General features: G+C 41.8%; 1 protein-coding gene across 7 annotated transcripts in view; it reads right to left on the bottom strand.

Moving 5' to 3' along the window:
- Positions 1 to 27,094, bottom strand: part of TBC1D30 (TBC1 domain family member 30) — a 60,437-nt gene that overhangs the window by 10,472 nt on the left and 22,871 nt on the right. For 4 of the 7 annotated variants that reach the window (XM_049792250.1, XM_049792243.1, XM_049792245.1 and 1 more), the window contains 7 exons: positions 14,820 to 14,881; positions 14,358 to 14,423; positions 11,030 to 11,155; positions 9,760 to 9,945; positions 6,000 to 6,168; positions 4,377 to 4,545; positions 1,294 to 1,399 (listed from right to left, as the gene is read on the bottom strand). In XM_049792250.1, coding sequence (XP_049648207.1) covers positions 1,294 to 1,399; positions 4,377 to 4,545; positions 6,000 to 6,168; positions 9,760 to 9,945; positions 11,030 to 11,095 — 696 coding nt within the window. In that variant the 5' untranslated portion in view covers positions 11,096 to 11,155; positions 14,358 to 14,423; positions 14,820 to 14,881. Of the gene's footprint in view, positions 1 to 1,293; positions 1,400 to 4,376; positions 4,546 to 5,999; positions 6,169 to 9,759; positions 9,946 to 11,029; positions 11,156 to 14,357; positions 14,424 to 14,819; positions 14,882 to 20,588; positions 20,639 to 20,762; positions 20,936 to 27,094 lie in introns of those variants that run through there. The other 3 variants (XM_049792246.1, XM_049792247.1, XM_049792249.1) reach the window with 2 other exon arrangements.

Raw genomic sequence — 27,094 nt, 5'->3', positions numbered from 1 at the left:
AGTTACCTATGCCTTACTATTACACACAACAGCAAAGAAAGAAATCCTCACTGAGTCACTAAAGTCCACTTCAGCTTTTTCAACATTATTCTTTCTCACATCTTGATTTTCTATTACACTTGAGACCAGGAACTGAGACACAATGAATATAAGAAGGCATGAGCTTGTGCTGCCTTCCTCACGCATCCTCAATATCTGACCTACCTTGTGAGAAGCCTTAACACTTATTTGAAAAGCATGCGAGTACCTCTGACCAGCTGCACTTCCATTTTTGAGACAAAGCCACAGCGCTCTCCCATTCCTAGAGCTCCCTCATCAGACAAAAAAAACAATAACAAAAATAAAAAGTCTGAAAGTAATCCTCTACTTCAGGGCAGTACTTTACCAGACTAGGTATTATCCCAGACACCCAGGAAGTTTTGCTTCCAATAATGGGTAACGGACATCAACTGCTAACCGCTGTTAATAAACTCATGCAACTTCATAGACCGAGACTGACTTGTTTTCCCTCCTCTAAGACAGGTAAAAATATTTCAGGTGAACCATGTGCCCTATATTTGAACCCATTTAATCACCATGCTCTAACTCATCAAAAGCAAAGTTCCGGAACTGTAGCATGAAGTCTTTATAAAACATCTAGGCAGACAACATCTCAAGGATATCACAAAAAGAAGTGCAAGTGCAAATCAGTAAAATTGTATCTGCAGTAGTAAAGGCCCTTTCCTTTCCCAGAACAACGTGGATCTTTGTTCTCATACAATGACGTATGCTTTAAGAATTCAGGGGCTGCAATTATCTACAAATGTCTTTGTTTATAGTTCATGGCTTTTTTTTAAATCATGAAGGATTTTTTTTTTCTCCTACTCGCTTGATAAACTCTTGCCTCCCACAGTCTCTGCAGAATGAAAAGGACACAGTGTAATAAATAGCTGACCAAAACATAAAACAAAAGAACATCCTAAAAATTATGACTACTAAAAGATTCTACGTCTTACTTGTGTAAATCCAATTGGGCATTATATCACAACAAACTTTCAGCTGTCAACATACAACCAATTTTTATCAAATGGAGCCTAATGGTTTTCTGTTCTTAATGTATACGATAAGATTTTAGCTTTAACTGCAGGTCACCTATTTGTTTCATTGACATGCTAGCTCAACTCATTTATCTTAAACTTTTATTCTTGGAAGACTTTAGGTTTCTGCAGTATTTGAACAAAAATGTAATGTTAGAAATCAGCACCTGAAGGATGTGTAGAAAGCACAAACAATAATTATATCACAATTACTCACCTGCATGAGTTCATTGCTGTCAATCAGACTGTCTTCCAGCATCTCCTGGGTCAGCTTGCCCATGGTACTGTAAAACTCATCTGCAGTTTCACAACACTCTATTTGCCTACATCAAAATACATGTTGGGTTTTTTTTATTTTACTTTTACATATGAATATACCCCTCCAAACCAAAACTGAACTTTTTGTCATCATTGAAATATGCGCTTCCATTAGTCACCTTAATTCTTAAGTTTATTACAATTCTCCATACACTTCCAAATAATAAAACTGTGCGCGTCACATAGGAAATGCTGGTGCAGTAAAAGGATGTACTGAGCACAGCTTACTGTCCTGACCGCTCACGATAAAGGATTCATGCATGTCCAGACAGGTTATTCCCTCTGCCCCTTTCATTTCTACAACATGAGAATCAATAAATTCTCCCTCCTACTAGCACAGGGGAGCTCCCCCATCAGCTCAGAAAGGGAGCATAAAGATTTCTTGACTGCCGCATCGCCCATTCTTCACTATGCACCAAACAGCTGAATTCACTGGGTGAACTGTGGTTTTGTCAGACGGGAACATATTCAATAGCCGGAAAACATTCTGGTGGAGTAAATTAAGTATAGGTGTATTTAAATATGTCATTGTTTTCAAAAGAGCTGAGCTCACGTACTGCAGAATGAAGGAAAATTCACTCATATCCTGCATATTTGTGAATGCTACTTCTAAATTAGAGGTGTAGATGCTTGTTTGTTTTGGTTTTTTTTTGTTTTAGTGGCGTGGGGGGGGTTTGTTTGGTTTTGGGGGGAGGGGTCAGTTGGGTTTTGGGGATTTTTTTCCCCACACTTTTAAAAAAATTTCTAAAAACATAAAATCACCCACAGAGTGTCAGCTAAAGGAAAAGAAATATGAATAATATGCTTTCGTGAGTTGCTGTTCTACATACGTTAGAGTCAGCTGCTAAATATCCTCTCCCGTCAAGTGAAAAATTTGTTTTACTTCTATCCCAAACAAGTGCATTGTTGGCTGCATATTGTAGCCTCCCCTGTAAAACACAGCTGCTGGAATGATCAAAAAAGTACCCTGCCTTTTTTCTTAAGGATTAGAAGAGGAAGCTTCCCTTGATCTTCAGTGTCTATAGGGAACAACCATTGAACTATGAAACTCCTACTGAAATCTTAACATAGTTTAGCTAAAAGAATGATTAAGTAGTTTAAAAAAAAAAAGCAGAAACAATGGGTATGTAGCCAATTATCACAAGCTTACTGCTTACCTTCCCTGATACCTTCAGTCTCTCATGATCTCCACATACTGCTTTCTCTGCTGCATCTATTTTTAACTTCCCCATTCCTTCAGTCTCCCTCAAAACAGAAGTATGATTGAACCACCCACATTTTAGGAATGCACTTCTCACCCCATTTTTGGGTCTAGAAAGATAGTCTTGATAAGTATGAAGATCATGAGACTATGATCACTGTTTCAGGCCCCACTTCTTTAAATCCCCTCTGTTCTATTTCTAGTGGAGAAGAAAGAGGAACAAAATCACAACCCTCTCCCAGCAAAAACACAGGGCCCAATCTTTTACTTCCTCATCTTGTTTGATATCATTAATCACAAACTTACTGTATTTCAATTCTTGTTCAGTTTTAGTGACTCATCATTTTCTGGATCTCTGGTTATCCCACCAGTGTCCCTTTCTGTTAATTGCCCCCAAATCTCCCAGACCTTCTCCCATGCCCCACAAACAACAGCTACAAGGTATGTAGTATGATCAACTTATTCTTTTGGACATATTCTTATAGATTTCTTCATTCTGTTCCTTCCAGTTTTTATAAAACACGTTTCATTTTTGCTTTAAGTTTTGTAGTAAAATCTTCAAAGCAGCAACTTTGTTTTTTATCCTGTTATGAGGTGGAACATTCATAATTACAGCTTTTAGGTGCACAGAGACCCACTGCAATAGGACCTTTTATCTAAAGGTGTGGCGCAAAGTAATAAAGCACAATGGGACTATGTATAGCTTAATCCTAATGTAAATGATTCATGCAAGTTTCATTAATGAACTGAACAAATAAAGCTCATAGGAAATTATTATTATAATCATTATTCTTCAGATTAAAAATTAAATATACTAAACAAAGTCTCTTACAACACTACTAGCCTGCAGTGCTAATTTATTTAGAAAGAAAAAAGAAATGAAACCTCCAAGGACAGAGCTAACATAAATCCCAGTGGTTCAGTCTCAGGGAACAAAGGAAGGTGAGTGTTGATAGGCATCACAAGAAAAATTTGATGCAGCTGCTGACACCAGCTGAAAAAAGTTTCCAGCTGAGCTAACATCTGCTCACCCTGTCAGAGCTCACACCTCCCACTGAAGTCAGTGACAAAACTCATTTCTCCGGGAGCACTGTACACTCTTTGGAATGCAAATATTTGCTACAACAACAAAGGAGTTTAGAGGAACTGACAATCTCTTGTGTTTTGTCCTATGTGGTGAGTTTCCAAGGCCATAAAGGACTATAATAGAAACTTGGCTAGCAAGTGCTTAAAAGCAGAGAATTTCAGGAAAATTTGTTTGCAGGCCTTAACAGAAAAGAACCATGTAACACTAAATCATTCTCTTAGTAACACTGAACTCTTTTCTTAGGTACCAATAGGCTCAAATCCTTAAGTCTCCTTAAGTGAAAATAAGGAATTAACATCCCCAGCTTCAGGCACCCAACTAAATTAGCTAGTCACCCTTAAGTCTCTCTGTATGTTTTCCACAAAGCATTTACCAGCTCCCTCAGAGGTCTACGTTCTGGGAAGTCCAACCAACCTTTTAGCATAGCATGAAGACATTACACACAGACAACACAAACAACTGGAGACATTTCCTGCAGAAAGGGTCAATTAACTATAATGCCCATTCTGATACAATGCCAGAAGCACATGTTTTGGGGGAAGCCATAGAGGCACTTCATGCAGCTTTTTCAAAGCAGAATCATTCTCCTGAAAGATCACATTTTGTTTAGAATTAAGAACACGCCTTCGGAACAACGTAAGTTACACACATTGATCGTACTGAAAAGAAAAATCAGATAAAAATAACCACTTACTCTCCTAACTTTGCCCAGATAGCCAAAGCTACTCTCAGTATAATTTCAGAGCCTTCAAAGAATACCGAATCCCAGATCTTCAGAACTGTATGGTTAGGCAGGCAAGTGGCAAAGAGGGTCAGAAACCACTGCATTGTGAAGACATTTGTAAGTGGGGGTTCATAGCCTCCTGAAAAAAAAAAGTAAAAATCTTAAAGTAATTGTAATTTACTATTATTTTACAAGGAATATAAACTGCACGCTGAAATCCACACATTCTAGCACCTCTGTTATTGCTCAAAACTTACTTAGCCTGCAGCTGTCCAGAGATAAGCTGAGAAAAAGAGCAATGGAAAAATTACATACTTCATCACCTTTCATTCTGCTGCACTGCAAAAAGCTCTAAGCAGCAGCAGCATTGGTTTTAGACTGTAAACCTTGGAAAACACTACCACACCTTTCTTTTTTTTTCTTATATCAGAAAGATTGCTTTTCCTTCCCCAAAGCCATATGAACTAAAAGCTTTTATTAAAAAAACCCCACCAAACCACAACAACTACCAAAAAAACCCCAAACCCACTACATTTCTTCAGAAACTAATGGCATAAGAAGTCTTTATCTACATGAAGGTGAATGTGACTGTCTCTGTAAAGTTTTATTTATTGTTTTAATATCCTGATGCACTGCCAGCTTAGCAGAAGTGACTGTAACACATTCAGTTTTCCTTTTGGCTTGTTAAGTTTCAAACAAGTTTTAGTATTTCAGCCTGAAACTCTAAAGTTTTACTTTCTTGTTATGCTCAGAGAACACGTAGTGCATCCTAGTATCAACTGGTGCACTGAAGGCCATGACTGAAGAGGCTGCTGCCTGTGAAAACACTTTCAAACACCAAATACTTCCGTGATACCCTTTCTTTGTTTTTACACAGTTTGGATACAGTCACAATTTATTTACATGGAACATGGTAGCAGATCTTTTCTAAGATGGAACTAAGGGTGCACTTAGCTTCCAGACTGAAAAAAAACCTCAACCAACCAACAACAAAAAACCCACCTTCCCCAAAACACTACCAAATAAAAGAGCTGTATGTTGTTTAGAAGAAGTCTGGAGGGAATGCTACACTGGGGGGCGGGGGGGGAGGGGGGGGGGATCACACTGCAAAGCCAGTTTTCAGCTAGCAACCCAAGAAGTACTTCTGAGTTTTGCTAAGCATCCAGATGAAGCAATGGTAACCAGCCACCATTGGCTCTCAGATTGTAATTCTTCACAGAACAGCTATGTAAGCTAGCAACTACAAGGAGCAATGGTAGGACAGGTGTCTTGAGCTAAGCAAGAAACAACCTTTTCAAGGTAGCCCTTGTACTAAGCTATGTGTTACAGTGTTGTCACTCCATACATTTTATATCCTTGTCAACACGATCTGATTAGTGGTGGGACCAAATTATTTCCCCTTTATTTTTTTCCTGAGAGAACACCTATTTATGTTAAGGTTATCAATAATGAAAACTGTCATCTTTCACCTTAACAATTTAAAATATATAAGCACTAAACTCACGTAAACACTTAAAAGACTGTATTTTTAGACCAGTGCTTAGACAAAACGATAGCAAAAAAGAATTTAAATGCATTTTCTGTTGAACCTACCTCCGCTTTCTCTGTTAGCAGCTCTTTGCAGGATGTCTAAGTGCTGGGACAGTTCAGGAAGCTTCATTCGTAGAAGATCTCGGAAAACAGCCATATCCACAGAGAGAGCACGGAGATTATTGACAAAATAGCTATCAGGAAGCACCTTATCAATTAGGTAAATCATGATCTGTGGGGAAAACAAAATATAATCATGTAGGACTTAGAGCCAGTTATTTTCTAGGAATAACAAAAAATATAGAATTTGAAAGTTCTCTGTTCACTAAAGAACAGCTTGGAGCCAGTGGCAACACATGTCTCTGGTATCTCCATTTATATGGGGAGAAAACATTTATTTTAAGCATCCACAGGTACTCTAGGTATCCACAAGCAATCAAGGCGCAAAGGCCCCTTTGAAGCTGTCCAGAATTTATGAACCATTAGTCACCAAAATCCATGTCACACTAAGCTATGCCCAAACTGGAAGCATTACTCAAACCAAAGGCAACTTTTGGCACTTCTGATGCTGTATGCGTTTATGAGATTCTCCGCACTGTTGGAAAGTTCCACTGTTCCTTCTCTGGTTTTTAACTGCCACAACTAGAAGACTGATCTTCCAAATCATCTTTTTTCCCCTCTCCAAAATACAAGATACTGTACTTTAAAAAACATTCTCCACACATTTTACTGTGATGTGTTACCATATGCTGCACTTCAACTTGTCACTTTAAAAGGTGCTAAATTAAGCAGCATGAGACTTTTTAAACAGACATCTGTTTCAAGTGAGATAGCTCAATTACATGGGTGGTAACGTATTAACTGCATAATGTCAAAATTTTGAATGAACAAATGCAATGAAGAAATATGCAGAAGTTGATGTATTTCATCCGCCCAACAGAAGATGCTGACTTTCACTTCAGGATCTTTTAACAATCTCTACGGCCACTCTACAAACCATATCTGGAGAGCCTGCGTGTGGTCATCCCATGTGCTTCAGCTCTCCGTTACTCCTTTGTTAAAATTTCAAACAAGCATCCTTCTCATGTCTTTCATGCAGCCTCTAATGCTTGAGAGGAGCATGGCACCTTCATACACAGGAGACAATCCTCCTTCCAAACCCTCTCATTTCATAAGATGCCCACAAAAATAGCTTGGCAGACACTGGACTTCCAAGAGCACCACCTTACATAGTCCTACTGCTTCCTTTTCTCTCCCAGATGCTTGTGACAGCATGCTACCACTTGTCCTTGCAAGATTTTTTCAGGCAATAACAGTCTTCTGTTCCATGTTTTAAAGCACGTAGATCAGTAGTCAATAAAGGCAAATCAACAGCTTTTACACATTTTTTGACGGTGGTTTCTTTTTGGTTTTGTTAAGTTTTTAAGGTTTTAAAGGAAATAGGTGATCAAAACATAGTACGCAAATAAGCTGGAGTCTCCTATTTTGTCAGATGCACCCCCTAACCTTTGCTGAATACTGGGACACCTCATTGCCTTTTAAAAATATGCTTTATTTTGTTCAGATGTATTTCAACCATCAGAAGAATAATTTAATATAGCAACATTAACTTACAACTATGCTATTTGTGTTTTCATTAATTTCTTATGACATAAGCCATAAATCCCTACCTTAAAGAAACTGTTTTATAAAGGCTTTTGCTCCCTTCCTACTGAGTGGTATTACTTCAGAAATCTCAGATACATGAGAGCATAAGAAAGAACAAAAATCTTTTTGCAACACTGAAGTCCATTCTATTTCACTGACGTGAATTTTTTCTTTGAGAATGCTACTTTAAAAAAGCAGCTTCACATATTTACCAGCTTGCAATAGATACTTTCTTCATGACACATCTCTCTGTATTTTTATTATTTGACTTTGTAGTATTTCCCCACAATAATATGCAGGAAAAAATGGGGTTTAAGTTTCCATATCTATGAGACTTTATGCACACTTTGATAGTTTCTACACTAGCAAGATGTGATTTTCTGGCTTACCATAGTTTCAGTAGGCTAACTTTGAGGTGCCTTCAGGGATTTAACTTAAACATGCTTACTTTATTAGTGAAGAGACTCAAGCACCCCTGGCTGGGCATTCACTGAAGCTACCATGTTGGGTCCTGTGCTGATAAAGCCCCATGGTGTCAGTAGTACCTGCTGTTTCCCAGCCTCTGGGAGACACTTCGCAGACACAGAGCTTTTGTTTATAACGTCCTTCCCGGAAAGGGGACCTGAGTGGTGATCCCTGAGAATCCCCTTGCTTCCTTAACTCATACTCATATATTCTGCAATGATCCAAACATAGTTTCCTTGTAGCTCCAATCCTGAGGGCAGCTTTACAGGCAACAGCCTCTGCAGCTGTTCCAAAGTCACTCATCACTTGCTTTAGATGGCACAGCGACTACAACAATGAAACGGCCACATGCTAAGCCTCAATTCCTTGGGTCCCCCCACCCCCCACCCTGTTCCTTTTTTTTTTTCCCCCTTCCCTTTTCCCTCTCTCTTCTGGGGAAATTCCAACACTGCAAAGCCCATGCACTAAGCTTGGAAAAGAAATGACTATTTTCTATTAGAATTTCTAATAGAATTTTCTATTCTTATTTTTGCCAGGTAAGAACAATTTTGGTGCTAACAGCCTTCAGTGCTTTACCTCCCCGGAGCAGTCTGGCACCATTCCATTGTCTCCTTAGCACAAGGAGCCTGATACTGCTCACAGTAAAAGACAAACCAATGATATAAGGATGCATGCAGTTCTTATAATCAATTTGAACTTCATAAACCTTGGGCAATTGTATTTTCTATATTATCATAATGTGTTTTGGGAGCTTCTGGACAGTATAAGAACACAATAAAATGTGACAAATTGTAGTTTAAAGTACTGAGGAAATTTTTAGCAAGAATTATTGAAAGGAAATTTTACTCTCTGATATAAAGTAGGTATATTATGGTATTTTCTTCCTATTACAGGCAGCTTTCTACAATGAAGTATTAAATACCGGCTAACTGGACTCTTACTACCACAAGCTTTATATTTTAGGAGCTCTGAGTGAATTTAAATATTTACCACATTTAAATCATTGTCTAAGGCAAAACAAACAGCTCGGTATCTCAAAGAGTCACAGTAATCTTTTATTAATCTGACCCCAACTCACACATATAAGCAAGTTTACTTAAGGAAATTTGCACATGATCTTGGCAAACCTTAAACCACATCCTCTAGTAAACAGTATTTCCATTTTCTGACACATCATAAATTTCATTAAACTTTTTCTTAATTAGAATAGAAAAGGTCTAAAAAAAAATAAAACACTGTATGACTACTGTAGCCCAGAAAGTAGCTTCAAAGTGATTTACTTTCATTTTAAATATTTATTTTGTGTTCTCCTAGAATTTGCTTTAAAATGCAGCAGATTTATTAACTGTCTTGCATGCCATCGCCGCACAAGAGGCTGATAATGGAATATGATGGTTTCAGCTACCTATGGTGTTTGGAAGCAGATCTGGGATTACAGGATAAGACATTCTAAAGTGACTAGCAGTGTTCCCATTTATTTTTATTATGTCCGAGCCCTCATTTGTTTCTGTTTGAAAAAAAATTTAACAGTGGTAACATTCAAACTGTTCATTGTAGTTCAGACAGTATAACAAACAATCTGCAGATATAAATTGGTTAACTCCTTTGAGTCCTGCCCTTTTAGGCTGTCTACAAAATTCATGCACTTGTTTATTCTGAAGTTCACTAACTAAAAGCAATCTTCAACACTGAAAAAAAAAAAATTACTTACTTTCAGGGCATCCCCTTCATTGCCCTCCATTACTTCCAGAATAAGTGCAGCTAGTATGTTAAATCCTTGACAATAGCCAACAGATTTATTCCACCTGGCATAAGCCAGCAAAACACGTTTTAATACCACTCGATCTTGCTCTGCCTCCTGGCCACAGTAAGAACTGCAACCTGTTCGGTGAAGGTCCTTTAAAGAAAAGAAAAGAGAAAAAAAAAAAAAAAAAAGAAAGAACAGACTTCCTTCCACCTCCACCCTCCCAATACATACTCCCAAAATTGATGGAAATGTTTCTTTTTTAATCTATAAACCTTTAGCTTACTGAAGAAAAATAGGTTAAACAAACTCTTAAGCAAACAAGTTACCTAAAAGATGTTCACATGAAGATGTCACAGAAGATATTAACAGACACCTAGGTTTCAAAGAGGCAAGATATAACAGCTGCTTAATTGAACAAAAAAGAGCAACTGTTTTTATTGACTATAAAAGAACTACTAGGTAACCAAGTTTTCAAAACATAAAAAAAACAGAAAAAGGTGTTCTTGAGATTTAAGTGATTTATAAGTGAAAGGCAAAACATGTACTACAGTGTTTAATATTTCACAAGTAATGTCTATAATCTTAAATTACCAAGTACCAATGACAATTGTAATAATCAGGAACACAAAGTATTTTGCTCTGCATACTTTAATTAAGGTGGTTATAGAACACAATCTCTCCTAAACAGAGTAATATCTCCTAAATAAGTAAACAGACTAATATTTAAGTCACCACAGCAATACAAATCTATTAAGCTCTTCCCTAAAACTGCCCACTGCTTTTAATATTAAATGTTAATTAGCTGAGAAATATACATAGACAAAGGTGTTTCAGTCCTGTAAGATAACTGAAAAATGCTTAATTGCTATATTATAAAACATGTTTTTTAGTCCCAGCAAACATTTGTGTTTATTTATAGAGAAGAGGAAAAAAACCCCACTTATGTTCCTTTGTCTTCATTAAACTCCAGTATTTCTTTTAAAATAAAAAAGTAGAAATTGAGGAGAGAAAAAAAAAAAATCAGTAATAGCAATTTTTTTCCCCAGCTAATACTAACCAGACCACTGCAGAAGGACCAAAGAAGCCAAAGAAATAATTTTGGTGGGCCAAAGGCAATTACGATGTAATTTTTGCCAAAGCAGTTGCAGAGAACAAAATAAATCCAAATTCCATCTATGAGAAAATTCAACTTTTCATTAAAAAAATAAAATAAAATAACAAATTAGCTGGCTACCTTTACTATCTGGATGCCCATAGAGTCATCATCAGGATTACTTCTTTCATTGAATGTGAAACGCATGGTTTTATCCCAGTCAATGGCTATACTGTGTAAGTACTGATCAGCTAGGGTCAGCCAAACCTAGAAATTCACAAAGCAAGACAACAAAATGAATTATTTTGCAGATAAAATATGAACTGTTTTAATATATACTGTTAGATGAACCTCATCAGCTTCACCCATATGTGATCTGCTCTTAGACTTGAAATATGCAGAAGAGGACTATATCTAAAACAATTTTTTCACAATTCAAGTAATACCTTGCTCCCTAAAACAGAAAGGGAAGAAACAGAATTAAGTGTCCAGATCCGTGAACTGCTTACAAAGATGCAAGTCTGCTGTCAGAAACTGAATCCACAGGGGCCCTCCAAGATGAAAGCACATTCTCCTACAAGAACCCTCCTTGTCAGTCCAGCCCTTCTAACCTCATAACCAACAAGGAGTTTTATAAAAAGGTTAACACCGCTGCAGGTTTTCCTCAAACCCAGCCATGGATCCACCTCCTGGAAACCCCACAAAAGAAATCTAGTTGTACTTCTCTTTACCAGATGTCTGTCTCTTCTGATCAACTTTGTAGATGAAATAGTGTCTAGTATTAACCATTTGGGATTGATCTGAAAGTATCACTTGGATCAGAGTAACTTACTCTTACAAGAGGGCTTCCTAAACTGTTGGTGCTACAGGGAGCTCTGAAAACAAACATTTTGACTACTTTCAAACCCTAATAATTACCAGAACAGATTTATGCATGTGTATCTAAGACAAAGGCTGGACCTTTATTAAACATTTAAAAAATTCCTGAACCATGAAAGACACATGACAGATCATACAATGACAAGTAACAATAAAGGATCTTTTTCTTCAGGAAACCGAAAGAAATCATGAAAGCAAACTGGTTGAGTTTTATATCTGCCATTAACTCATTCAAGTGAGAAAAGCAATTCTGCCACTTCCCATAGATTTAAACACTTAGCTAGTTGCATGATGAAGAAATTTATAGACAGCTCCCAGAATCTCATGCTTTCTGCATTTAAATGTTCCTTCCCACACTTCTGCAAAGCCACCCATGCGGAGGAATGCCACTGTTCTGCCTCCCAGCAGCCTTTGGCACTGCTGACATCCTACTGATGTTGTTTGACTGGATTCTTTCTCTCTGCCAGCCCCAGAAAACAAATGTCACATGCCACAGCAATAATGCAGATGTCACCCTGCTCCTTCTGCTGCCAGTAAAGGATGCAATCAGCATGCTGCCAACACAAAATGCCAAAATGCTTCCTTTATTTTGGTATCAATCTTAAAATCATTGGGAAACCAGGGAATGGCAGTGAAAAGACCTCATCCTTTTTCTTAATGCTACTTCTTTGGTTAGCATCACGTGGTCACACGTGAGCAAACACAGAGACGGGCAGAACAAGAAGGATAAGACAGAGATCCGAGCTGGATGATGGCAGAGCATACCCTCAGCAAATCTGCTGATGACACAAAACTGTGGACTGGCTGATAAGCTCAAGGGCACCTTGAGAGGCTAGAGAAATGGGCTGGCAAAAACCTCATGAAGTTTAACAAAGAGAAGTACGAAGTCCCTCACCGGGGGAGGAACAAGCCCAGGCACCAGCGTATGTTGGGAACCACCCAGTTGGAAAGCAGCTTGGTAGAAGAGAGCCTGGGGGTCCTGGCAGACACCAAGTTGAACACAAGGCAGCAGTGTGTCCTTGCAGCAAAGGTGGCCAACAGCCTCCTCCTGGGCTGCATCAGGCAGAGTACTGCTCAGCCCTGGTGAGACACGCCTGGAGTGCTGGGTCCAGTCCTGGGCCCCCCAGTTCAAGAGAGACAGAGCTACTGACGAGAGTCCAGCGGGGGCCACTAAAAGGAATAAGGGAGTGGAGCATCTCTCCTGTCAGGAAAGGCTGAAAGAGCTGGGACTGTTCAGCCTGGAGAAGAGAAGACTCATGAGGGATTGTATCAATTTACATAAATACCTGAAGGGAGGGGTACAAAGAGGATGGAGCCAGGCTCTTCTTGATGGTTCCCAGTGACAGGACCAGAGACAATGGGCACAAACTGAAACACGGGAGGTTCCGTCTGAACATTGGCAAACTATTGTTTACTGTGAGGGTGACCGAGCACTGGCACAGGTTGCCCAGAGAAGTTGTGGAATCCCCTTCCTTGGAGATATTCAAAAGCCATCTGGACACAGTCCTGTGCAACCAACTGTAGGTGGCCCTGCTTGGGCAGGGTGGTTGGACCAGCTGACCTCCAGAGGTCCCTTCTAACCTCAACCATTCTGTGATTCTGCGACCTCTGCCACTCATGTACCACAGAAAAGTGTCTGAGAGACTCACTGGAGTGTGGGAAAAGAACATTTCAGGAAAGAAAAAAGGCTGTTAGATGGATGTAACAATTCACTGGAGTTGTAGATTAACAGTAGTGGTGCAAGGAAAACGATGCCACTGTAAGTCTTCTGTTTCCTTCCCCCCTAATGTGTGAAGAGAAACAGTTTGGTTTGAAAAGATCACAAAAAAAAAGCAGGAAAAGGCAATTAATCTGATGCATCAAAAATATATAGAACTACATATATTTTATAAAGCTTGAAAAATATTCTTTTTATTAAAATTGCATTTTTAAAGCTGAGATCATGTGACTCAGTTTTATAGAAAAGATTAATAGACATGCCCTTTTTAGGCTAGGGAACTTCAAACCTTATTGAAGAAAGCAATAAAGTCAGTTTAGCAAAATCCCACTGAACACTTTCCTACAACACTAACTCAGTGCCATTTCCCACTAATGGTGCACTCTACCATTCTACATCACTCCTGACTCTGAAATTCCCTAATTTAGGCAATCTGCCTTTCCCCCATCAAACGTTTCTATAAGCATTCTTGTCAGCACTAGCATCTATCAACTTCACCTTCTTAAGTATGACAGCCTACACTGGAGATTTGCTCTCCCTTCAGTTGACCTTCAGCTGCAGGGGAAGCTTCACCAATGCCATTCTTCGAGACTGACAGAATGAAGCAATAACATCTGCACCAGAATAAGTTACCTAAGCCTCAAACGGAAAGAGCCTAACTACTGAAAACACCCTCTTTACCTGTCTCCTCAGTCTCTCCAGCTGCCCTGTGAGGTTATCACTGAAGAATGTAAACAAGGAAAAATCCCCAAGACAACTTAAAACTTAAAACTTCCAAACATTTGTTAAAAAAACCCTGATCATATTGATGTCATTCACCTCTCCTGAGAAACCCACAGGCAATACGTCCCACAAACATACAGGACTACCCACCTTTCTCCGCCATTCTTTAGGTATGCCTGTTGGCAATCTGGCCACTGCTTTGAGTGCATCATGCCACTAAAAGCAAAAGCATCCAAAAACACATAAAATCCACCATTAGTGCAATGGAACAGTATCGCAACATTTACAACACTGCAGAGATGCACATTAATTTTATTTTACTGCACACATTTCAGAGTTTAACTACTCAATCCACTCACAGGGAAAAATATAGATTAATTACTTAATGATAGAACAAAAATATAATATTCCAGGACACAAAGACTTACAAGATTTCTGAAGAAACAACAAAAGCCTATTGCATTTTCCAAATACTAATGGAACAGCTCTTGATGCAATTGCAAACAATATGCTGACATTACGATGGCAGGTGCATTTTTGAACTAGGACAAGTACCTCAACTGAAGAGAATCCAGTCCTTCATAAACTCAAGAGAAAAATATATCAAATTACCTGCTGAAAACCATTTTGTCCTAAAGATGGTTCAAGAGTGAATTTCAATTTTGTATCAACCCCTAGAAATAAAAAGGAAAAAGATAATCATGGTCATTATTTTCATTTAGCTCAGAAGCGGACCCCCCCCCCCAACTGAAATAAGAATGCAAGATTTCAGCTACATGTTTCAACAACTACATTTCAACTTGTTTCTGTGAATTCTTGTGTTCACAGTGGATTCGAGGCACATGTTAAGAAGCACATGGACAAAATGTTTCTAAAATGCAGTAATACCCTCTTTACTCTAATGATGTAGTTTGGCATAACTCATTTCACTAAAAATCATGTAGTTCACGATTCTGCAAGCTATATTTGTACACTGCAAACTATCATACACATCCACAGAAAAAATACATATACAGTGGCAAACAGTTTCTTTCTATCTATTTCAACTTCTTGACATTAAGTCACTCAAAACTAATTTCTAAGTTTGGGGTGCTGGAATTATTTTAGTGCTCAGAATATCAATTTTTTTATAATTCCTCAGAACATAAAGCCCATTTGGTCAGTATTCTCATTTAAGCTTAGATTTTATTTTGGCCATAGAAGCAAATCATTTTGTTATAAAGCACACCTGCTAATAGTCTATGAAACACAGTATCACATAAAATACTAGGATCTCAAGTGTGGCCTACACTGGATCCTGACTGTGGCACTGAAGTATGCCATAACACATAACAATAGTACCACTTTTAATTTGCGTTATATCCCCCATTTTGAATGTACAAGTCTTTAGTCCTTCAAATGTCGCTGTCCAGAGCTCAGGTGCTGAACACCGCGTCGCATCCCCTCCCTAGAGTCTTCTGGCATAAAGAATAAAGTCCTTCTTTATTTTTTCCTCCATAATTTAAAACGATGTATTGCTCCGTATTTAAAATTATGTTATGCATAGCTTCTTGTCTTTCTAGAATATCAAGCCAAACACGTTTTATTATATATTTTAATAGCCATACATATATATATATTTAAAAAACCAAACAGATTTTAATCCTGCAAGGTTTTATGTATATAAAATCCTTGCTAATCAACTGACCAGTAATACTCAGTGTTTTGGAGGACTAAGCCTGCCACTCTGACAGAAACCCAAACTGTACTGGCATTTGCTAGTTATGGAATGTAAAATGCCTTTCAGCATTTGCATACTGAAGTGGTGATAAGTAATTTAAAAGCCTTCCAGCCAGATAAATATATATTTGAAGACCAAGCCTTCTCCTTCAAGGTTTTTTTTTTTTTTTTTCTTTCCCTTTGGTGGGGGGAGAGGGAAGAGAAAGAAAGAAAGTTCATACAAAACCCCAGAATTTTAGCATTTTAGAATTGCATCACTGAGACCTGGGGCCTGGTGCTTTCATTTCCCTGCTTCAGATTTAAAACACATGCTTGTCAGATCTAGAAAAATAAAAGCATCAAACCATAATAGAAATGTTTTGAAAAAAACATTAAAGGATTAACAGTTATTCCTGGAAGTAACTGTTTATTAGTATTCTTGCCCATAACTCCATGGCACTCAGCAGGGACTCCTAACAGATAAATCTCTTCATAACAATTCAAAGCAATGTAACAATGCCGGTAACCTACTAAGTCGAAATTGTATCACATTTGCTGTAAATGTGAAAGAGCAAGTCTCATTTCTAAGCAATCTAGTGGTAAGTACCAGAAAACCCTAATACATACAAAAAGATATCATGACCAAGAACACCTTTTGTTAAGCTAACAGATGTTGACATGTTATCTAATGCTGACTTGTAGCAAAGAAGCAATAGCCTCCCAAAATAATCATGTCTTCATTTCCAACTCAGCAGCCAAATATTAACCACTTCACAGTTTTCTAAGACTTAAAGATCCCATAACAATTTCTATCTTTGTCTTATAAGCTTAAGAAAGATGCATGCAGAGACAGCCAAGCCTGCAGAAGACCAAGCACAATAAGATATAACCTCAGAGTAAGGCAAAATTTATTTACCATTTACATGAACATCATGACCAGCGAGCTCACGCAGGGGCCCAGATAGCTGTCTCTCTTGATTAAATGAGACTGAAACGAGACCCTTGAACCTCCTTCTACAAAAGTTTATTAAATCATGGCAGGCAACTAAGACAGGTGTGAAAATTAGTAGAAATGAGAATAACATCATGCGGTAACACCAGACTACACAGAATGTTCTCTTCAGTATGGTGAGGAACCTCTCAGTCATGCCATGCACTGTAACCTCTTGTAGAAGCCACGGAGTCTGTGTCCTTTTATTTGTTCCCAGTTCAAAATATTCCCAAAATCAAATTATGTGATGATTTTGTGACAGGGGAGGGGAAGAGGCATGGGGAATGAGGCACAGACCGTACGGAAATGGTTCTTCATTCCTACCCATTTTAAAGAATTTACATCTCCTAAAACCAAAAAAAACTTGTTCAATAAAAATACAGCAAGTAAGCAAGTAAAATAAAGCTGCAACACGAACACTATAGACAGAGCAAGGAAAGGCTATACGCACCCAGGAACTTCCCAGGGCATCTGCAGGAAGGCAACCAGGAAGCTGGGAGCAGCATCTCATTGCCTGTTACTTATTTCTGGCACATGAACCATCTTGCTACGTGCAGTTTCTGCACTCTTCACTGAATTTGTCCTTGGACTTTAGAGCTTCAAGGAAATTCATGTCTACCCTATTCCAACCTCCCTTAGTTTCACAAACCTTCCCACCTCCATTGTTGCCCTTTTCCTAACAAATGTCCCACTGCTGCACATACTTTGTTTTCTGGGTTTTTTTTCTCCCCACTCAGTCCTGTCATTTTCATCTTGTCCACTTTTGCTTGGATTATCACCAGCCTTTCCCCAGGGCCTTCTTCCACATACAGTCTTTTCTCCCTTACACTTCCATTGTCTGCTACATCTTGCCAGCAACTCCCTTTAATTCTGCATTCAGTTGCCTTCTCCCCACAAACTAACTTAGATTCCCTGATAGCTTCTTCCCCCCTCAGTACCCCACAGCCATCCAACCCTACTACAGACCTTTTGCACCCATTTTCACTGGATTTTCCCCTTTCTGTCAATCCTTCATCTCTGGGCCACATTCCTCTCCATTACGTAAACACATGCTCTTTGCAGAAAAGACCCCTTGGGGAACTTTTCTTCCCAGCTCCTCTGCACGGACAGCCTGGCAGAAACGTACCACATACACAGCAGTAGTTCCTACTCTCAGGGACTGTAAGTGCTGTCAGTAAAATTCAAACCTTTTACATCAAGCCAGCCAGGCTATAGTGTCATTTGACATACTAAGTATCACCTCCAGTTCATACACCTTCAACTGATGCTTCATACCTAAAAAGCATATTAACTCATGTAAGCGGGAATGTGTTTGGAACACATATGAATTATTAGCTCCACAAATACAAGCACACACAAAGGTACATATGTTTGGCTCCAGTCAAATTTCTGGAGGGTAGGGGAATGCCAAAATAAGGCCTGTTCTATGCCCTTGCAACCAGGTCACCAGAAACCAGTGCAGACAAGCTATTTAAAAAAGAAAAGAAAAAAAAAAGAAAAAGAAAAAGAAAAACCCACAAAACCCAGTCCTGTTAGCTTTTCCACATAAAATCCACAATGACTCCTGACAACAAAAGGCTGTAAGAGGGAAGATCATACCCCTAGGATTCCCAAACCCTAACAGTCTTCCACTGCATGACCAAAATGTGGCACGGAACCACATAAAGAGCCACAAGAGGGGAGAAAAACGTTACGGTCAGCCAAGTACCTGGGTGAAGGAATCAAATCCCCGCTCCTCAGCAACATTAAACAAAAGGATGGGGCAAAGTCTGGGATTTTTTCAGAAGTACTAAACCAGAAAAAGCGTAGGCAGACGATCTGTTCTGATGCACATACGTGAGCTATAAAGCCATAGCTTCAAACTTACAAAGCACATCGCTGTAGGTTCTTGGCTGTACTTAAAAGCAGCTGTTGAAACCTCTCCCATGGAAAGCCAATAAATATTTTATCGAAAACAAATGAGGAAAAAGGCCTAAAGCAGCCTTGTGTGCAGTGGGAGTCCACACTTGGGGAAAAAAGTGGCAACGTAAACTACCACCGTATTGTTTCTTGTTGTTTCAGGAAGATTCTTAGCCTTGCCTTGTAACTTATCTCTAAATGTAGGTTTTCATCTGCAAAACGAGAAATAAAAGTAACATTCTGAGTAACTCTGCATGAAATCACTTTTGTCAGGAGGCAGAGCTCACATCTAAAATCTGCAGTCTACAGAAACTTCTCAACACGGACAGACAGTTGGTACAGACACTAAGAAATTCTGAAGGAAACTTCATTCAGCTTATTTTTTAAGGGCTCATTAAGTGCCCTGTCTCCATCACTCTATGAAAGCACGCATCCTGAATGATGTTATTGTATTTACTTACATACGAACAATATGGAAACCCCAACCCAGTGGGATTTTCTAGCTTTAAGACTATGGCATTCATGGTTACGCCTCTGACTATCTGCCCTGGTCTTTGTAGGAGAGCAAGTAAAAGAATGTCATTATCCAGGTAACATCATTACCTGGAATATTAGGAAGACTCCTGTAGGAGCAGGAGTCTGTGAGAATTATGAGTCAGGAAATCTCCTTGATAACAGCAACCCCATAAACCTATACCAGAATACATCTGCGACCTTATTAGTAACAGCAACCAAAACTCATCTCAAACACAGAAGCGGTCGGCATTGTGTGCTCGGCAGACACGCAGCTAGTACAACGGGAAACTGAGTCTTAACATATTTCTATGCATTGCTCTACATTTCAGCAGACCTCAGGCTTGCACGTTTTGTAAATGCCTAGGATTAGGCAACAGATTAAGAGCATTTTATCTGCAAGTGACAGCTCTAACATTGAATTTAAATTTCCAGGACTCCGTAAAAAAACCAAAGGATCCAAGATTTTGGTGGCAGGCAAGTAGAACCTAGCATTCCCTAACGATCACCATCAGCGCTTGTGCCGAGAGCCCGCCCCACCGGAGCAGACCCAGGTTGCCGGCTGACCACCTGCTCCTTCAGCGGTTCTGGTCCTGAAGCGGATCCAGAAGGAAGAGCCGCAGGGCCGACGCCTTCCCCCGGCCGAACGGCACGGCCGCCGGGTTCGACAACACCCTTCGGCAGACAAAGGCCGGGCGGGAGGAGGGCTCTCCGGTGAGTCGGGGCTTACCCGGTGGAGCGGGAAAGGGCTGGCGGGCCGGGCGGGGAGCGCAGGGCCGCGGCGGCCCGGGAGAGGCTGCCGGGAAGCAGCGGCGCCGCGGGGGCAAAGCGGGGGGAGACGGCAGGGACCGGGCACGGCAGAGCGGCACGAAGGCGCTGCGAGGCGGCGGCGGCGGCGACGCCGCCGGGCGGGAGGCGCGGGCAAAGGAGACGGGAGAGCCGAAGCGCCGGGCCGGGGTCCGCCGGGCCGGGCGCGCAGGAGGAGCGTCCCCGGGGCCGGCGGCAGCGCGCTGCCTCCCCGCGGGCCCGGCGGACGGCTCCGGCCCCCCCCCCCCCCCGCCTGGGGCGACCCCGCCGGCCCCGCGGCCGGCCCGGCCCGGGCGGGACCTCGGCCGCCGCGCTCCCCACCCCGCGCCGCGCCTCAGGCCCCGGCGCCTCACGCAGGCCGGGCCCCGCCAAGGCTGCCCGCGCTGCAGCGGCGGCCGCCGAGGCGCGGCCATTTGCCTCGGGCCGCCGCCGCCCGCCGCGGCGCAGCCCCCCACCCGGTCCCCCTCGCCTACCCGCGGCCCTCATCGCCCGCCGGCCGCGTCCTCCTCGCCGAGCCGCCCCCGCGGGGAGGGGAGGCGAGGCGAGGCGAGGCGGCGGGCCCGGGCCCCGGCCGCTCCCCGCTAAGCCGCTTAGGGGATCGCAGCCGCCGGCCGGCCGCCCAGCCCGGGGAGGGGGGAGCGGGTTACCTGGCTCCAAGGTGCAGAGCAGGCGCGGCGCCGTCCGGGAGATGCAGCTGCGCTTCTTGAGGACGTTGCTGAGGATGGTGCCCACGCCGCCGCCCGAGCTCTGCCGCTTCAGGCATCGCCCGCCGCGCCGCAGCGAGCCCGTCAGCCTGTCCTGCCGCATGGCAGCCCCGGCCCGCCGCCCGCCGCCGGCAGTGCCCGTAGCCGTGCCCGTAGCCGGGAGCTCGCCCTAGGGCGGCGGGGCGGCCGGCATGGCCGGGGGACCCCGGCCGGGCGGCGCGGCAGCGGCTCTCCTGGCCAGCGGGGATCTGCAGTGCGGAGAGAGCAAAGGCGAAGTGCGGGAGAGAAGAGGGAGGACAAGGAGAGGAGAAAGGGATGGGAGGAAAAAGGAAAAAAAAAAAAAGAGGGGGAAAGAAAAGGGAAGGAAAAAAAAAAAAGTTGCTCCCGCCCACAATCCTAGCATCACTGCCTGAATAAACCAGCAGCCTCTCCTCCTCCTCCTCCAGCACCACCTGGGATGCAGCAGCTCCGGTTAGAATTAAAGGGAGCCCAGGCGGCAGTGGTGGGGCTCAGCGGTGACAAAGGGCTCCAGGGGAGCTGCTGCACACACATCAACAGCACCCGCAGTACTGACACGTCTCGCCCGACGCCTGTTAGCAGGGAGCAATTCTGACATTGCTGCCGAGAATGAAGCGAGCTAAGCGTCCAGCAGAGAGACCCCTCACGTGGGATTCCGGCCTACAGCTGGACGCGTGCAGATAGTCCTGCTGCCCCCTTCAAAAAGCTGTCCCGGGGGGGAGTCCCACCAGCGCTACCGGACCACGGAGCACGGGGAGAGTGATGGATGTAACAGCATCCCAGTGCCAGGGCGGGCTGGGGTCAGGTCCCGCAGCGGGGGCTGCTCCGGGACGGCCCCAGCAGCAGCAAGAACAGGCGGGCTGCGCAGTTTCTGTGCTTCTGACTCTCCAGCACAGAGACTTTTCGACATCCTCACCTAAACCAACAGCCTTTTCTATGAATCTAAACTGCAGCTGCACTTACTACTAATGATGTGCCGTGCACTAAATAGTGAAAAGACACTATTCGACAGCATTTTATTAGCTCCATTTTCCAGTGCTATTTGACCTAACAGCATCTTAAAAGTGTTTGATACAGAGTTTCAAACCAGCGGTTTGATTGACAAGAAGGAAAAGTATTTGAAATAATGATAGCTTTTATGATCTAAACCACTCGGCGTTTCTGTGGAAGGAGAGCAGATTAATCACACCGCATTAGTCGGGATCAAAGACCAAGCTACCAGAAGTCTGAGTTTACCTGCCAACATCTATAGCTTTGAAACAACAATTTGCTCCTTTATTAAAAAGATGTTTTTCTCAGCCACATGACAAAGATAGGAGAAAACTGGCAACAGATAAGCAGCAAAGCCAATTATACAAAAGACGCACAATAGAAAACACAGAAGCAAGCCTTTTTCTTTTTTTTTTTAAGATCAGTTATAGCTATCTTTAGAAGTTACTGCTGAGTTTTCAGAGAAGCGTGATTTTGACCATGCCTCTTTAAATATCTCGTTCGTTTTTGGAGAAAAGTCACTACATTTGAGCTGCTAGCTTGCACTCTGAATAGATAATTAAGTCTGTGTGTCGGTGGTTCTTTTTTTAACAAAGGCGACACTTCCCCGCTGATGTAGATGATGCAAATCACTCTATTTCAGTGCCAGCTGGAGATGATGATTTAGTGGTTAAAGCATCAAATTTCAAATGAGTTAATCTCCCTAGGTGTACAGATTGTACCAATGGGACTGTAACAGAAACATTTAAATACAGAAATAACCATGTAATCTCTCTAATATTATTCTCCTCTTCCTTGAGCACCATAGGCAAATAGCACCACATCGTTCTTGGATCGTTTCAGGACTGGCTAACCCAACACCACATGACATTGCCCAAAGTCTCAGGAGCTATGGCCAAAGTTTCAGGAACAATTCATTATCCATGCAGTAAGAATCAGCCATCCCACTAAACTGAACATAATCATATGTTACCTTCAATTTTTAAACAATTACAAATCAGCTCTAAGACAGACATCAATATTTAACTGATGAGGATAACCAGCTCTCAAACTGAGAATTCAGTGTCCTCATTACTGCTATTTCTCCTACTTGTCATCCTGTAAGAAAACTGGAAACAATCAGGACAATCATTCTGCGACTTGGGATGCAGCTACTTCCAAGGACCAGCATGCCATTAAGGAGCCTTCCTGCATGCCAGCCAATTAACACATTATTCTTAAGAACAAAATGCAAAAATGAACTTCAGGAGACAAAATGAAGACGCCAAGCCATACGACTGGGTTTGATGACTCACTGGATCATTAGCACAAACGGATTTTAGAGACATGGATAAGCCTCCTGTTAAGCATACATATACATACCTTAAGGGCAAAGAGCATAGCTTCTAGAAAAGTGGATGGCATTGGGTTTTAACCCCTGATCAGGCAAAGCCTTTAATTTGCCTGTGGCAAGACATGTTCTGTACCACTCCCTGGACTTGCAGACATCTAAGCATGACACTGCATGTCAGCAGCTTGTATAAATTTACCATATTCACTGCTGTAAGTAGTCTTCAACAACAGGGAAATTTCAGGCAAATCACCATAGTTCCAAGTTGGTGAAAACAGAACAAACTTAAACTCAAAACGTTGCCAGCCATCATGAATATAGTTCAGTCCACCAATGCAGAGAGGTCTGGCCATATCCACAAGTCCTCACCTGCAATTACTGACATGACAGATCACGCTCAGAAAGGATTTGGGATGGGGGCGTTTTGGATAGCCCAGATATTTCAGCTCCAGATATTTCATAATAATCAACCTGAGAATTTGCCCCCCCCCCCCCCCCCCCCCCCCGTTCATTTATTCCCTTCCACACAAGAGTCGCTTTCTGAAAAACGTTACCTCCTCATTTGGTATCTCTTTGCAGTCTTACCACCACCTGCTAACCATGTCTTTTTAAGGCCAGGGCATACTTCATAAGAAATACTAGTTCACACATATAATTTGCTCGATTGTTACTATCGGCCTTATGGTGATCGGTCGTATGATCGCTGCCAGGTTTTGACAGAGAGAAACCAACTCCATTCACCTTAAACCTCCCTGTTCATCACCCACTTCTCTTCTGTCTGCACTGGGACAATGAGGTGAAAGACAGGCAGCTAGAAAGGAAGAATGAGCACAACCAGATGGGGCAGCAACAGGAACAGCAGCAGAAATGAGGCCACAGACCCATCTCGCTTTTAAAGAAAAGGACACATTTGCATGGAGCTTTAACTACCCAAACCCAGGATTACTGGAAGGCACAGTTCACTGGTTCTCTTCCGATGTGTGCAAAGAATTTAATCAAAAGGCTAAAAATGGTAAGACATCTTCAGCTGGGTCACTGTATTTCATAAACTCCACATCCTCCCCTTTATTTCGCAGGAAAGTATACAGACCTCCTGTAATTCTGATTCGCATCACAACATCCCAGAAAAATGGTGAAAGTTTGGGTGGAAAGCTTGTTTGCCACGCTTCTGGACACCCGTGTTAGCAAAAATACTTAAAGCAACACATACCCATGAAAAAAAAATATGTATTGCAGTAAATATATTGTGTGATAATATTGTAGTATGTTTCACCCCAAAACATTTTAGAAATTATGTTTAGGCAGCATCACTACACCAGCTGCTGATACAGCAAATATCAGAAAGAAATATATATCAATATGATAAGGGGAAAAAATATATTGCAACCACAAGGCAAAACCTATTGTATTGACCGCATCATAGGGCCATTGTCTGCTAAGCCCCAGAGTTCCATACACTACCTTTACAGGCCAAAAGAATGTAACCAGAAAACGTAACTCCGTTACCACTTGGCTTCAAACAGCTGTACAGAAGTTAGAAAAATCAAGAAAATTTAAATCTGTACCAACACACGTTCTGACGTGCATTCTAATTCATTATGAGCTTCCAAAAAGAAAAGATGTTACTTCCTTCTGCTTGATCCTAAAAGCCTAAAACCAAGCATGACCTACCTGGAGTTTCACACTCTCTAATGCACAAGGTGGAGCCACCTCTGACAGCTTGAAAAGAGGCCTCTGGCTTGTTGGGTCTTTGACACTGAGGGGGCACAGGTGCTACAGCAACGCTACAGTGCGTGTCCTTGAGCAAGGCGACAGAGCCCAGCACTCCTCCCACCTCAGCCTGCAAGCAGAGCGTCACCTCCTGCATTGCCAGCACTGCTCTGCAGGCTCTGCCACTGACTCCTGCCTCAGACGCTGCAGGCGAGCAGATGCTCTGATCTACCAGCTAGCTGTAAGTCGTGTGGACCACCAAGCACAGAGCCTGTAGCACTGTTTCATATACCCACAGTTGCATGAGCACGAGGAGGGAGGCTATGGGTAAAAGTGGACAGGCCTGTGTTATACAGAAGGAGAAGCATGATTTTGGACTAACAGATTCAGTTCTGCCACCAAGCTGGTCTCTGCTCTCAGACATGTAATCCAGGATTGTCTTTACTGGACAAGGGATGGTTCCACAACCAATACAGATATGAAGTTTTGCTACTGTATTTATGCCTAGAGACGGTTCGTTTTATATACTTTCAACAAGTAAGGCTCAGGAAAATGGTCCAGTGTGTTGACACACCACAGTCTCATCAACACAGCATGAATATTTTAAATTTTTCCGTTGCATTAGTCATCATTTGTATCACTTTGCACACAAATGTCACAAAAGAGGTCAGGACCTCACTGTGTTCTATATTAGATATCACACACAAAAAGAGCAAAGCCAATCCTTGCCTACAAAGATATTCAGTACAAATATAAACTACACAGTGGACAGGAAATAACTTCTATGATTTTCAGAAACAGAGAACCAAGATTTAAATGATTACTCTCAGGAAGCATGCAGTAGAGCTGAGAAAATCCAAACAAGCACAATTCTAGTCCAATGCTTCCTCTTCCTTTAGATTTCAGGCCTTCTTACTTATTTCCCCCTTCAAAAACTGACAACACAGTAAGTACTCTTCAACAGAGCCTTCTCTTGAAGGAAGCCCTAAAACAGCCCACTTGTTCTTGGAGGGCTTAAGACAGAGGATCTGGGGAATTCTCTTACTAGAGAGCGCTCTCTGGCCACGGGGCTTTGTTTATAGCTAAGATGTCTGAAAGAGAATATTGCCTGCACGTTGTTTAGCCATATCTGTTGAGGACTGATCTCAAGAACAGAATTAAAATAGCACTACTTAGTGTAGTATATATCTTTCAACAGGAAATTAATCTACAAGACTATTACTCCCGTAAGAAGCTCACAACTGTATATATACTACATGATCCTTTTGCTTATTGCAATCAGAATTCAGCCAAGAGAGAACTTCAGACTCAAGATTCTTCATTACGATCTTTAGTTTGGGTTTTTTTCATTCTCCCCCTTCCCTCCCATACACTATCTATTCCTGCTTTCTGAACTACACATGTGCATAAACTAGGACAGGACTGATGAGAAAAGAGAAGGTCCCTTCAACAGAGCCAGGTCTCCTTGACCCCAACATCACCTGCCCACCAATATGTCTTGTAATTTATCTTTTGGGAGTGATGGACAGTTACACCTAGAAAATGTATTTACAAGTTGAATAATATTCATAATCATATTGCTTCTTGAAATATTTGGCAGATACCATACACTGAGAAGTATACCATCAGTGAAAGCACTTGAAATGTCCTACGTCCGTAATGAAGGCATCTGTAAATCAGTTGTGAAAGCAGTTTCTAGCAGTTTACAGCACAATGGGGTGGAGCCGTGATGACCAGTTTCCCCATCTAGGGAGGTACCACATTTGTAGGCACCAAATCAGTGCAGGTAAGGCTGAATGCAGTCCCTCAATTCATAGGTTGTTCTTAGAGTGGCACGAGATGCTTATGCGGTCAGATCACATAGGTAAGAACATGAAAGCCCTCAAAAGCATCACACATTGCTAAAACAGAAGTACAGACGTGCCTGTAACCCCCTTGAACCTGCCTATAACCTCTCTCCATTTGTAAATACATAGCTATTTCCATGAATTAGGGAGGTGCAAAGACTTGACATCTGTACAGTACCAGGGCTAAGGCCAGCAACAGCAGAACCGCATGTACCCGTCTCCCAGACCTACGCTCAATCCAGTAGAGCGTGAAGCCCCTATTTTCCCAAGTTCTTTAGGAAACCACTCAGCAGTAAGCTACAAGCTTTTCTTAAACGTGTCTCTACAACACCATCACATTGAAAGCTACGAATACGTTAATATTAAAATGCTTTACGTCA

This window comes from Accipiter gentilis, chromosome 34 (assembly GCF_929443795.1).
Source record: "Accipiter gentilis chromosome 34, bAccGen1.1, whole genome shotgun sequence".
In the NCBI taxonomy this organism is placed as follows: domain Eukaryota; kingdom Metazoa; phylum Chordata; class Aves; order Accipitriformes; family Accipitridae; genus Astur; species Astur gentilis.
This window is presented reverse-complemented; position numbering and strand designations above follow the sequence as displayed.